This window comes from Pseudorca crassidens, chromosome 20, assembly GCF_039906515.1.
Source record: "Pseudorca crassidens isolate mPseCra1 chromosome 20, mPseCra1.hap1, whole genome shotgun sequence".
Taxonomy (NCBI): domain Eukaryota; kingdom Metazoa; phylum Chordata; class Mammalia; order Artiodactyla; family Delphinidae; genus Pseudorca; species Pseudorca crassidens.
In genome coordinates this window covers 33,420,773-33,433,060 of record NC_090315.1, presented here as the reverse complement: position 1 = coordinate 33,433,060, position 12,288 = coordinate 33,420,773, and the positions used below count along the sequence as shown (strand labels likewise).

The 12,288-nt window shown below is 39.3% G+C and overlaps 1 protein-coding gene across 2 annotated transcripts in view; it reads right to left on the bottom strand.

Annotated features, from left to right (window-relative positions):
* Positions 1-3,108: 3,108 nt before the first annotated feature.
* Positions 3,109-12,288, bottom strand: part of LPCAT2 (lysophosphatidylcholine acyltransferase 2) — a 65,796-nt gene continuing 56,616 nt past the window's right edge. For both annotated transcript variants that reach the window (XM_067718745.1, XM_067718746.1), the window contains 2 exons: positions 8,317-8,452; positions 3,109-4,814 (listed from right to left, as the gene is read on the bottom strand). In XM_067718745.1, the coding sequence (XP_067574846.1) occupies positions 4,630-4,814; positions 8,317-8,452 (321 nt within the window). In that variant the 3' untranslated portion in view covers positions 3,109-4,629. The remainder of the gene's footprint in view (positions 4,815-8,316; positions 8,453-12,288) is intronic.

Here is a 12,288-nt window from a genome sequence, read left to right as displayed (position 1 = left end):
CCGCAAAAAAAAAAAAAAAAAAAGCTGAATTGTATACGTTACATGGGTGAATTGTATGGTGTGTGAATCATATCTTGATGAAGCTGTTTTTCTTTAAGACTGAAGGAAGAAGAGAAAACAAGGTGAAAATCTTTGGGAAAGAACACTCCAGCTAGAGGGAACGGCAGTACAGAGACCATGAGGTTGGAAGGGACTTTCATCAGTTGGAGGAAAAGAAAGATTGGGTGGTGGGAGTTTAGTTAGGGAGGAGATTGGAGATGGTGGAGATCTAGACTATGGTAGGGGACAGACCAGGCAGGGCCTTGTAGATCATGTTGAATACTTGAGATTTTATCCAAAGTGCAATGGGTAGCCCTTGAAAACATTTAACTGGAGAAGTGATATCTGGTTTATGCTTTCAAACAATAAACTTGTGCTTTCTGTATGGCAAGAGGATATATAGGAGGGCAAAAATATAAGCAGGGAGACCAGCAAAGGGAATGCTTCACAATAGTTAGAACGAAGGTCCTAGATATTGCAATTCTGGCTTTGTCCTCGGTCCCTCAGACTCTCCTTTATTGATCATAAACTTTATTCTGAGAGCAGAGATGTGACAGAAAAGGCCACTGCAGCAGAGGGACCCATGAAAAGTAGAGAATTCATGCTCTACCACTACCCACAAAGGAAAAAGGTTACTGTAGTACCCTGGCATTCACCTCACCTTTGGTTTACAGTAACTTGTACTATTTCTACAGGAAGGTTTCAGGGTTTTCAGCTGATCTATCCTGGGCCACAATGAAGAGGGTCAGGAGGGTTCACTTTTCTAGGCTGGGGTTGGCCAATCTTTTTCCCCATCTCAGCCACTGCTTGGAACCATTCTGAACTACCACTGTCTCTCTTTAAGAACTAAGTCAAGGGCTTCCCTGGTGGCACAGTGGTTAAAAATCCACCTGCCAATGCAGGGGACACGGGTTCGATCCCCAGTCCAGGAAGATCCCACATGCCGCGGAACAACTGTGCGCCACAACTACCGAGCCTGCACTCTAGAGCCCGTGAGCCACAACTGCTGAGCCCCCATGCCACAACTACTGAGGCCCGTGTGCCTAGAGCCCATGCACCTCAACAAGAGAAGCCACCGCAATGAGACGCCTGCACATCGCAACAAAGAGTAGCCCCCACTCGCCACAACTAGAGAAAGCCCACATGCAGCAACGAAGACCCAATGCAGCCAAAAGATAAATAAATAAAAAATAAAAAAATAAAAAAAGAACTAAGTCAAAATTTCCCACAAGTAGAAAAATACACGGGCAGATGCTCAATCTATAAATTTTATAAATCAGGCAGCTTTGCTGCTTTATATAAATGATTAGAAGCATGGCCTTTGGAATCAGACAAAATTAGGTTTAATTGCAAGCTCCGCCACTTAATGAGTAACTTAGGGATAGTTCTAAATTTTGTTTAGTAAAACTAGGGACAACAATACCTATGCTTCATTGAGTGTTTAAATGTGTTGATGTCTGTAAATCACTTAGTACAATGCCTGATACATAGTAAGGATGCCAGATTGGTAGTATTATTATTATTACTTATTGTAATAATTAGTAAGTCTGTTACTTTTACAAAGGGAAAAATACCTTCAAAAAGATGAAGTCTACTTACCTTTAAAAGACATGAACCTGTTAACTATTACATGAGGTTAAAACTATGGAATCAAAAATAATCATTTCAATTTTTTCCTGTAATAAAATTAATTTAAAATAAAGTTAATAATTATAAAATCTTTAGCCAAAAAATTTTTCATTTTGGAATTCAGTAAGTATAAATAAGCCCCTTAGCAAACTATTCATAATTATAAACTATTATGGAGTATGGAGTTGATTATTTTTAATAGTCCCAAAATGAAAATCAAACTCACAGTTTCAATATTTGAAGAAAGATCACATATATTATGTTATAGCTATATACTATGTTATAGCTATATACTATGTTATACTCTGAAGGAGTATTAGGTATACTTTTAAAAATTTACATTTCCAGGTAATTTTAATGATACTGGAAAATGTTATATTGCAAGTGAAAAAGCAGTATATAAATACCATCTACATTGTTTATGATATGTATACGTGATATGTATGTTGGATATATGTCAAGAACTTTGTGAGGGCCTTCACCTCTATCAACTCACAGCATAGCATTGATGGAATACTCTGGTATAACAATTTACCAAAAATGGAAAAGTCCATTCAAGTGAACAGAAAAGAAAAAAAGAATTATAAACATGTATGCTTTCCTAGGGGATGGCTTCTTACTAGTGTCTTTTAATCCTCTTTAGTGATTCCTTGATAAGAATTCCACAAGGACCTTTGTGGTCGAGAGCCCACTTGTTCCAATACAGTCAATGGTGTATCAATTAACTGGCATCAACTAACCACCTTGCATCTGTAACAGTCTGAAAGGGAGAGCTCCTGAGTCTGGGAGTCAGATATCTGTACTGCTGTGCCTCATGCAGACAGCAGACCATGTGTCTTCTAAAAGGGGCTCTTTTAAATATCCATTAGAGGTAGCACTACTAGCGATCACACTCAGCCTTCCAACACTCTAAAAGCATTGGCAAAGGAGAATTAAATATGCATAATGCAAGCAACTTGTTCTATAAGCATTCAGTATGCTGTTATCCTTCAATAGAACTGTTCTGATGGAAATTTTTATGGTCTTTATAGGTCTTAGGATCCAGTATTTCTCATTTCAAGGAGTAACCTCGTTTTTTCAAACTATTATATAAAACCACAGTGCATTTAACTGATTTAGTTAAATTTAATTTCTTACTTTAAATTCTAAGAGGAGAAAAAACTCTTTGAAGGAAATCTTTGTTTAGATGGCATAAAAGTAGAGGCCTCGTTGGTAGTAGACTGACAGTCATGACTCGTGTTATTACATACACCCTACCAGTCAAAAGTCAACTTCTTTAGGAATAATAACTATTGCTGCTTTGGCTAAAATTTGAGTCTTTCATTAGAGTAAAATTATGTCTGACATTTCATAAGGCTTAAATGCAAACAAAAATGATTAATCACATTCATAAATATGCAAACTTACGTTCAAACCATGATATTAAAAAGGTATATTACATTTGAGACAAAATGGCAAAACCAGAATTTTTAATTGCCAAGAATTTTATGTAGCAAGTTTGTTCAGTAACATAATAAAATAGGAATATTACATTGGCAGAAGTGGAGTTAAAGAACATAAAATATTACTTTAAAACAGGAAAACAATGGGATCACTTTCAAGAGCCTCACAGCAAGCTTGTAATTTAAAATGCTACCTTTTCATGATTAATGGGATTAATATGTGGGTTTTCTGTGATAAAAATCATGGTACCTGAGTAATACATACATTCAATTGCATATGACAACCAATATTATAAAGATGTACTTTCCTAATTACTTAAGAAATTGTTTTCAGCTTATTCAATGCTCTGTCTAAATAGCTTAAGATATGTAAAAAGCAAACAATCATACTGTTTCATCCTTCATACTTAAGGATGAAACTTTTTAGTAAGCATGTGTGACTATAATAAAATAGCACTTGAGGGAAATTATTGCTTAACCTAAAGGAAAAAAATATCACCGTTAAATTCCTGCCTGGGGGTTAAATTGTGGTCTTGCATTAATAAAGTAGGTTTTTGGATTCCTTAGCTTTCGGTGATAATTTGGAACCTTTCGTATTTTCCCTGTAGATATTTCAGGCAAGCTCTAAAATTTGAGAGGACACAATAAAATAAAACTCCCACTTAGATGATAAAATATATTAATTCTAATAATATATAAATAAAGTAAATCTGATTCATTTACTGGGCAAGGGCTACATTCTAAATTACCCAACTCAAATTAAACTAAACTCTGTGGCAAACAATTTTTCTCGTTAGGCAATTAATGTTACCTTCGATAAGGCAATTCCCACACAGCCTTTGGCCATAGCTGTTGTCTTTAAAACAAAGTTCTCAATCTGTAGATCATGCAAAAGGTTATGATCTCCTTAGCAGGTGGTTAAGGAAATCTGCAATAGGGATGCATGGTCAAGAGAATATGAGTTTTTAAGAAGTCTCATCTAATTAGCGGAGCTCTCCCTTCCAATCCCCCCATGTTTAGTGATCCAAGAAACTGAAATGCAAATGGAAAAAATGAATCTGTGAAGTTAAAGGTATAAAATTCTGCAACGTTCCTCAGACTCTTCATTCTTATTTCTAGAATGGGAAGGGATTAAAGCTAACCTTATTTCTTTAGAGGAAAGTAAATGAAAAATTATTTATACTTTTAAAACTTTTTGCAGCGTTGATTAATGCTCATCAGTAAATAAGGGAGACCATTTCATTCATTTGGATATGCAAATTAGCCTGGAAAATCCATAAAAACATCTTTATTGCCAATAAGCCCATCAGTATAGCAAAATATAATGTAAAAGAAAATGAATATTACTTGATAAACACATGTGAATAGAAGCATTTCAATAAGAAAATCTATCATTTTTTTATAAAAAAGCTTTCTATTTTAAACATCATTACTCAATCACAAATAAAATACTATGAGTAAATGCCTTTGAAATTTCAAGTAAAAGCCACCGCATTTTCCTTATTAGGAATGTTTGCTTTCAGTCGTCCTTTTTGTCTGAGGTACTCTCTTCATGACTTTCAGGGCTGACTTTATTACTTACGACTGAGGGAGTTGCTTGGACTTCTTCTGGTAATGAAAACACATGGCACGTCTGGAGGTCTAAGTAGGTTGTAAATATCTTAGCATATTCTGGATGCTTTAGGGCAAAACTTTTAAATTCCTCTAAAAGAGGAAAAAAAACAAAATCCAATAAATTGAGGTGAATCTTCTTTTGGCATGATGCAGATTAACATATGATCTTAATAATACAATGATCGTAAAAGTCTATTACTCAACCCCTTTAAATTATACAACCACTTTGGGAGATAGTTTTTTCCATTAGCTAGTCAAGTTGAAGATATGCATACTTTATTCCAGGGTATATAAGTGAGAGAATTTGTGCGTATTGTGCTCTGGGAGACAGGTATGAGAATGTTCATAGCAACATTATTCATAATAGGTAAAAAATGGAAACAATTCACAGGTTTGTCAACAGTTGGAATGGCTAAGTAAATCATGGCATATTTGTGGAACAAAGTGCCACACAGCAATGAAGATGAATGAATAGCTGTGTTGTAACAATGTGGATGAATCTTAAAACCATAATGTTGAATGAAAAAAGCCAGATGCAAAGGAACACATATTGTATGAGACCATTATGTAAAGTTCAAAAACTTAGGCAAAACTAAAATATATTTAAAGATGTGTACTTTTGTGGTGAAATGCTAAAACAAAGCAGGCAAAGATTCCTTTTTAAGTCAGGTCAGCAGTTCCCTCCTTCAAGACAGAAGAAGGGGTTCTATTTGGGAATAGGCACATGGAGGCTTCTAGAGTTATTGAAAAGCTCTATTCCTTGACCTGAGTGGTAGTTACACAAGGGTTCATTTGTAAAACTTTGTTGTGCTCTATGTTTATGTTTTATGTAATTTTATTATTTTTTTGTAATAGAAAATGTTAACAAAATTTATTACCCAGGACTCTCTATCACTGGCTTTTAAAACTATTTTAACCTTTAACTCTGGTAAAGAAATAAACCATCTTGAAAAGCTGAGCCCTGACTTATGATCAGTAAGGGCAAGTAGCGTGTACAATATTCACTAATCATATCACAAGACCCCTGAGTAGTAGGCCTCCTTTTATCTCAGGTGTTTGAGATTTAGGAAGTGAGGTAGAGTATAGAAGGCTTACAAAATTAACCATCAGAATTTGAACCCAAGCCTCCGGTAACCTGGAGTTTCTGAAATATGATGCTACCCTCAAGTTTGACATTTCTCTCTCCTCTTCTGTTTGGACGGAGAAAACTTTATTGAGCTTATATAGCAAAGTGAGCTTGGTCTTTGAATCAGCTTGCTATTTGACTCTATAATAAAAGGTTTTAAACCCAATATCCTATTTCTATCCATTCACTAAAAAAAAAAAAATCCTCTGATAACCAAGTGTCTACTTCATGGCACATTAGACTATCTAGCAACTCTTGAAGATAAAAACAGGTCTTAGTGATGAGGAAGTCACCAGATAGAGCCCAGATCATTCTTTGCAATTACAACATTATTTTGCATTGACAGAGCACTTTATATTTCCAAATCAGGCAAGCTATTAATTGTTCTTTCTTAACATCCAAAATAAAGATTTATCTGAATGAGTCTATTTCAATGACAAAGATACAGAGGACATAAGTGACTTCTAAGATACGTGGGCAGGAGTGTTGATCTACTGAAACCACGAGCTTTAATTTTAAGACTTGTGCTCTGGTCAAAAGATCAAGGCTCTCTGTCCTCTTTGGGGATGCTAGTGGCATTAAAGAGTAACTCATTTCTAGAAGTGCTGAGAGCTGGCAATAAGTAGAATTTGGGCATTAATTTGGCTAAAGGAAAACCAAGAATGAAAACAATTTAAACTACCACATTTAAATAATGTAAATGGATACATTCATGATACATTTCTATACCTATTCTTTCATAAAATCATACTTAAATACCTCAAACATTCCTGCAAAAAAAAGTGGGCTTGCATAATATTGGGGAAAGGGAGATATTCTGTGTATTCTAAAAAGAAAAAGGTTGAACTCCAAAAAACAGAGTAGATTTCCCTAAAAACATACTAAAACTGACAGGTAAAAATATGACTACCTACAAATAATTCTTAGTATTAGTTTCCATTGAAATAGCTATTCCAAATACTTTTTCAAAATTTGTAGTTTGGAGTAATACAGAGTATTAACTATGCAATGAAAATGGTCAGCGAATTAGTACACATGGGGTTTTTGACTCTTAAGTTTTTTGTTTTTGTTTTTTTTTGTGTGTGTGGTATGCGGGCCTCTCACTGTTGTGGCCTCTCCCATTGCGGAGCACAGGTTCCGGATGCGCAGGCTCAGCGGCCATGGCTCACGGGCCCAGCCGCTCCGCAGCAATGTGGGATCTTCCCAGACCGGGGCACGAACCCGTGACCCCTGCATCGGCAGGCATACTCTCAACCACTGCACCATCAGGGAAGCCCAGACTCTTAAGTTTTATATCAGTATCTACTTGCCATTTTATCTATTTTTTTTTAAAATGAACTTAATAGATAAGTACACTTAATTACCTAAAATAGAATAAGGACAGCCAAAATGACAGTAATTAAAAACAGAAGAGTAGGGCTTCCTTGGTGGCACAGTAGTTGAGAGTCCGCCTGCCGATGAGGGGGACACGGGTTCATGCCCCGGTCCGGGAGGATCCCGTATGGGGCCCGTGAGCCATGGCCGCTGAGCCTGCGCATCCGGAGCCTGTGCTCCGCAACGGGAGAGGCCACAACAGTGAGAGGCCCGCGTACCGCAAAAAACAAAACAAAACAAAACAAAAAACAGAAGAGTAAGAGAAGTCTATGAACTAATTCCCCCATCCCATGAAAGTTATCGGGTTGAAACTCTTTGAACACCAGAAGGAAAAAGGCATTCAAGAGGAATCCCCCTCTGGCCCATGAGAGAAGACTGGGGAAGATAAGCCACGCTGACAACTACGACCATATCAAAGCTAAGGCAGAGGCCTCTCCACTGAGGTGTGTTTCCCAAGGACACTGTGAAACTGATGAACCATCCCTTCAGCCCTTAGGGGACTTGTCTTCATGTGTGGACTCGAGCCATCAGGAGAAAGGCTGGTCACTGGTGGACGGACCTGCCACTTGGCCACAAGGTCTTCCTCCACGATAGTCCCTACCTCACAGGGGTGCCATCAACATGATGTGAGATAATGAACGTGAAAGCTCATCTAAGCCACTAACAGGAAACATTAATAGATGGTTTAGCTACTGTTATTACTGTGGGTGCCTCAGTCCATATCCCTCTACTGTGGCTACAACTCTGACATTCTCTAGTAGATGATCTTAGGTAAGTCACCTAAATTCTTTGCATCTCAGTAACATAAGAATAATGAAGAGTACTGATTGAATAGGCTTGCTATAAAGAATAAATGAATTAATACATATAAAATGTGTGAAGAGTGCTTAGCATACGGTAAGTCCTCAATAATTAGCTTCTACCATTACACCACTACTACTATTATTACTATCATCATCATTGTTACTATTACTTCTATTGTTAACGTATTAGTGGGGGGAAACAACACTCTTGTATGAGGGTCAGTCATAGTCTGGATGTACACTGTATACTGTACAGTACACCGAACCAGGAGCCAAACTGCCTACTCACCATATGAAACAGAATCCCCCTGGGCTATTTCCTTGAAGAGACCAGAAACATCAAGGTCAGGCACTCCAAGGGAAGCCTGCATAATGGTGGCGAACTCTTCCTCTGTTATGAAGCCATCCTCGTCAACATCAAAGAGCTGAAGGAAAAAGAAAATAAAGCCTAAGAATGAGCTCCTCCAGAGCAATGGTGGTATGTAATAATCTTAAAAAATAAACTGTTTAGTAATTCAGACATTCATTGTGTGGGGGGCTAGGGATATATGTCCATAAGTATGGTATCTGCTGCCTTCACAATACTTATAGTTTAGTGGTAGAAAGAGATAGGATTAAAATAGGGGCTATAGGGACTTCCCTGGTGGTCCAGTGGTAAAGAATCTGCCTTATAATTCAGGGGTGCAGGTTCGATCCCTGGTGAGGGAACTGGGATTCCACATGCCGCAGGGCAACTAGGCCCGCACGCCACAACTACTGAGCTCTCGCGCCTTAACTAGAGAGACCCCATGCCACAAACTACAGAACCCACGCTCCCTGGAGCCTGTGTGCCACAACTAGAGAGAAGCCCGTGCGCTGCAACAAAAGATCTTGTGTGCCGCAGCCAAAAATAAATAAAATAATAAATAAATCTTTAAAGAAAAATACGGGCTACGACCATAGTAAGTACAAAAGCACATGGAAAAAATAGGGGATATAACCATAGTAAGTACAAAAGCACATGGGAGTCCTGTGTAAACAAGATGAATCCTACCCGGAGAGGTCAGGGAAGGCTTTATGACATTTGAGTTGGGTCTTAAAACATGAAGAGATGTTCCCAGAACATACAAGTACTGGCAGGCAATTGCCTGGGGCTCAAGTCAGGAGAGAGAAAGACAAGCAAGGATCAGATCATGATGGCCATATAAGGCCTCATCTACCCCTGCAGGATTATGATGGGAAGGGCTGTGGGGTGATTGCCTGTGAACTGAGGGAGCTCTGAGGCAAAGTGTGGAGGATGGAGAGAGGGCAGAAAGTTGAAAGGACTAGAGGCATGAAAAACAATTAAGAGTCTGGGGTGGAGAAGCAGGAAGGGCAGGAAGAGACAGAATTTATAAGGAAGCAAAGACAGGACTTACATATCAGTTAGAGGTCTGTAGTGATGGAAAAAAAGGAGCTAAAGACGGCTGAGGGATTCTAGCTTGGGCAAATGGGTGAAGGAGGGTTATGTTACCAAGAGTGGGAAAACAGGTTCCCAATGAGATCAAGGGTTAGACCTGGAGAGCTTAAATTTGAGTCAGAAGTGCCAGGAGGAAGTTAAGATTGAGCACATCAGCTCAGGAGAGTGATGAGGCTTCAGATATGAATTCAGGTAAAGATTGAAACTACAAGTGTGTTTGAGCTTCTCTGTGGAAAGTGCACAAAGTAAGGCAGAGCCCTGGGAACAGCAAGAGTTGAGGTGTGTGCAGGGAAGAGGAACCGGCCAGAAAAACTCAGAAGCAGCAGCCAGAGACATGGAGAAGCAGAAAGAAAGAGCATGCATCTTGGAAGCTAGGGAAGGTTTTCAGCAAAGAGGAAGAAACTCTGAGTGTGGTAATGGCCAACAGAGTAAAATGGCATAGGAAGGCCAAGCAAGAAGCAAGAAGGTTTGCTGGATTTGGCAATGAGGAGATCCTGGCGACGGATGGTAACAGGAATCAAGCAATGATTAGAGAGGTGAGGCATGGAGGCAACAGGCATGGCTCTTCTTTTAAGAAATTATGGAATAAAGCACAGGAGATAAATGGGGTAATAACCACGTACAAAAGGAGGCTGCCTTCAGGAAGGGAGAGACAATATGTTTATAGGCAGAGGGGAAAGGGTGGGATAGTCTAAAAGTCAAGCAGCAATGCAGGGGTAACTGATAGATAATTAATATGCCATATTCATAATCCTCTCCAGGGTATTAACATTTTTTCATGATATCAACACTGACTCTTTGCAGGCACTGATCCAACATGTTCAAATCACTTTACACACTCATTGAACCCTAATAATAGTCTTATGTAAGGGGGGGTGTTGTTATTAGCCCTATCTCACAGATGAGAAAGCTGAGCAACAAGGAAGCCAGGTAACTTTCCCAAGGTCACACAGCTTGTAAATGGTCAAGCTGTCGCCCAAATGCAGGCAAATATCTACAGTTCCTGCTGTTAAGGTATCCACTTCTGACCAAATACACGATCAAAAACAGGCATTAGATGAGGTGTGATAATCATGAAAAGAACAATAAGCAAATACTGAATAGTGTTTTAATTGTTCACTAGGGTGGGGGGAGAAGAATATAATTCGAAGTTGTGATTTGCTGCTCCCAGATAAGAAGGCACTGGGACGCCTAGTCCATTTTCTACTACTCAGCCCCTAAATGGACGATAAGATAGCTGGAAAGCGCAAAGTGAATTAGCTAGCATTTGTTTTCACAACAGTAGCCCCGGGGCTCTTTATGGGCCTTGGACTTCAGGCACTAACTGCCAGGATTCAGTCACAACCTCCCCCCACCTTCTCACAAACTCTAATTTTTCTGTAAAAGTCTTCCATTCCTAAAGAATTCTCACCAACTTATCAAATCATCTAAATTTGGTCCTTTGATGGCTCTTCCGTCTGTGTGTTTCCTTCACACGTCCATTCTGGGGACTTTTACTTCCTCTCCATTTGTCCTTTGTCACAACTACCCCACGAAAACCCCTCCATTTCTCTCAATTCCTCATCGCTCCCAATAGCCTCCCTACTACAGAGTTCCCAGATCTAAGGTAAATCTCATGATCTGGGCTCTGGTAGAAGTTTTAACACCCCATTTTCCTTGGAGAATGGGGGAGCGATATCTCCCCAGTGCACGGAATGCTGTGGGACTCTGAATCAAAACATCCTGTCTTTCCTAGCAAGCACATGGTCCAAGACCATTTGGACTCTGCCTGGAATTTGAATGATGAACAGCGTTGGAGTTTGCTCACTCTAACAGCAGTGCCCAAGGGAGATGTAGAGCAGCTCCCGCAGCTGGGACCTCTGGAGCTGCCTGCTTTGGAGTATTCCCTGGAGCCTGCTTGCTGTCCTCACAACTGATTCCTCCACCAGAGTCTATGCCGACTGCTTACAACTGAAGAATGCTGACTAATATTCTACCTCTAAAGGTCACCGTGATGATGAAATATGATCAAAGATGGGAAGTTAACTGTGAAGTGTTACCCAAATAAAAGGATGTGAATGCATTCTGTATATATACAAAATGATACTACTAAATGAAAAATAGAAGCATGCCAAAATAATTTTCAAAAACATCATACAGGGACTTCCCCGGTGGCACAGTGGTTAAGAATCTGCCTGCCAATGCAGGGGTCACTGGTTCGATCCCTGGTCCGGGAAGATCCCACATGCCGTGGAGCAACTAAGCCCGTGCGCCACAACTACTGAGCCTGCGCTCTAGAGCCCATGAGCCACAACTACTGAGCCTGTGAGCCACAACTACTGAAGCCCACATGCCTAGAGCCTGTGCTCCACAACAAGAGAAGCCACTGCAGTGAGAAGCCCGTGCACCGCAACGAAGGGTAGCCCCTGCTCGACGCAACTAGAGAAAGCCTGCACACAGCAACGAAGACCCAACATAGCCAAAAAATAAATAAATAAAATAAAATAGGCAAATAGACACTTAAACAAAACAAAACAAAACAAAAAAACCAAAACATCATACACCCCTGAGAAGGATAAAAAAATAACCAAAGTAAAACATGACACTTGCTTTACTGAAGAAAAGAGCTAATTATAGTTTTAGGTTCTTCTTTCCTCTCCCTGTCCCCCCTCAAAACCAAGGTCTAGGCAAGAGAAAAATCTCAGGACTTCTTTAAAGACAATAATTACTATGATTAAGGGCCAAATTTTCTATCAGGTCTTTCATTGGTAAACCCAAAGTGACCACTTGCCCAGCTGACCTTATAATCACACAGACAATCTCAGAACAGAAACAGAAATGTCT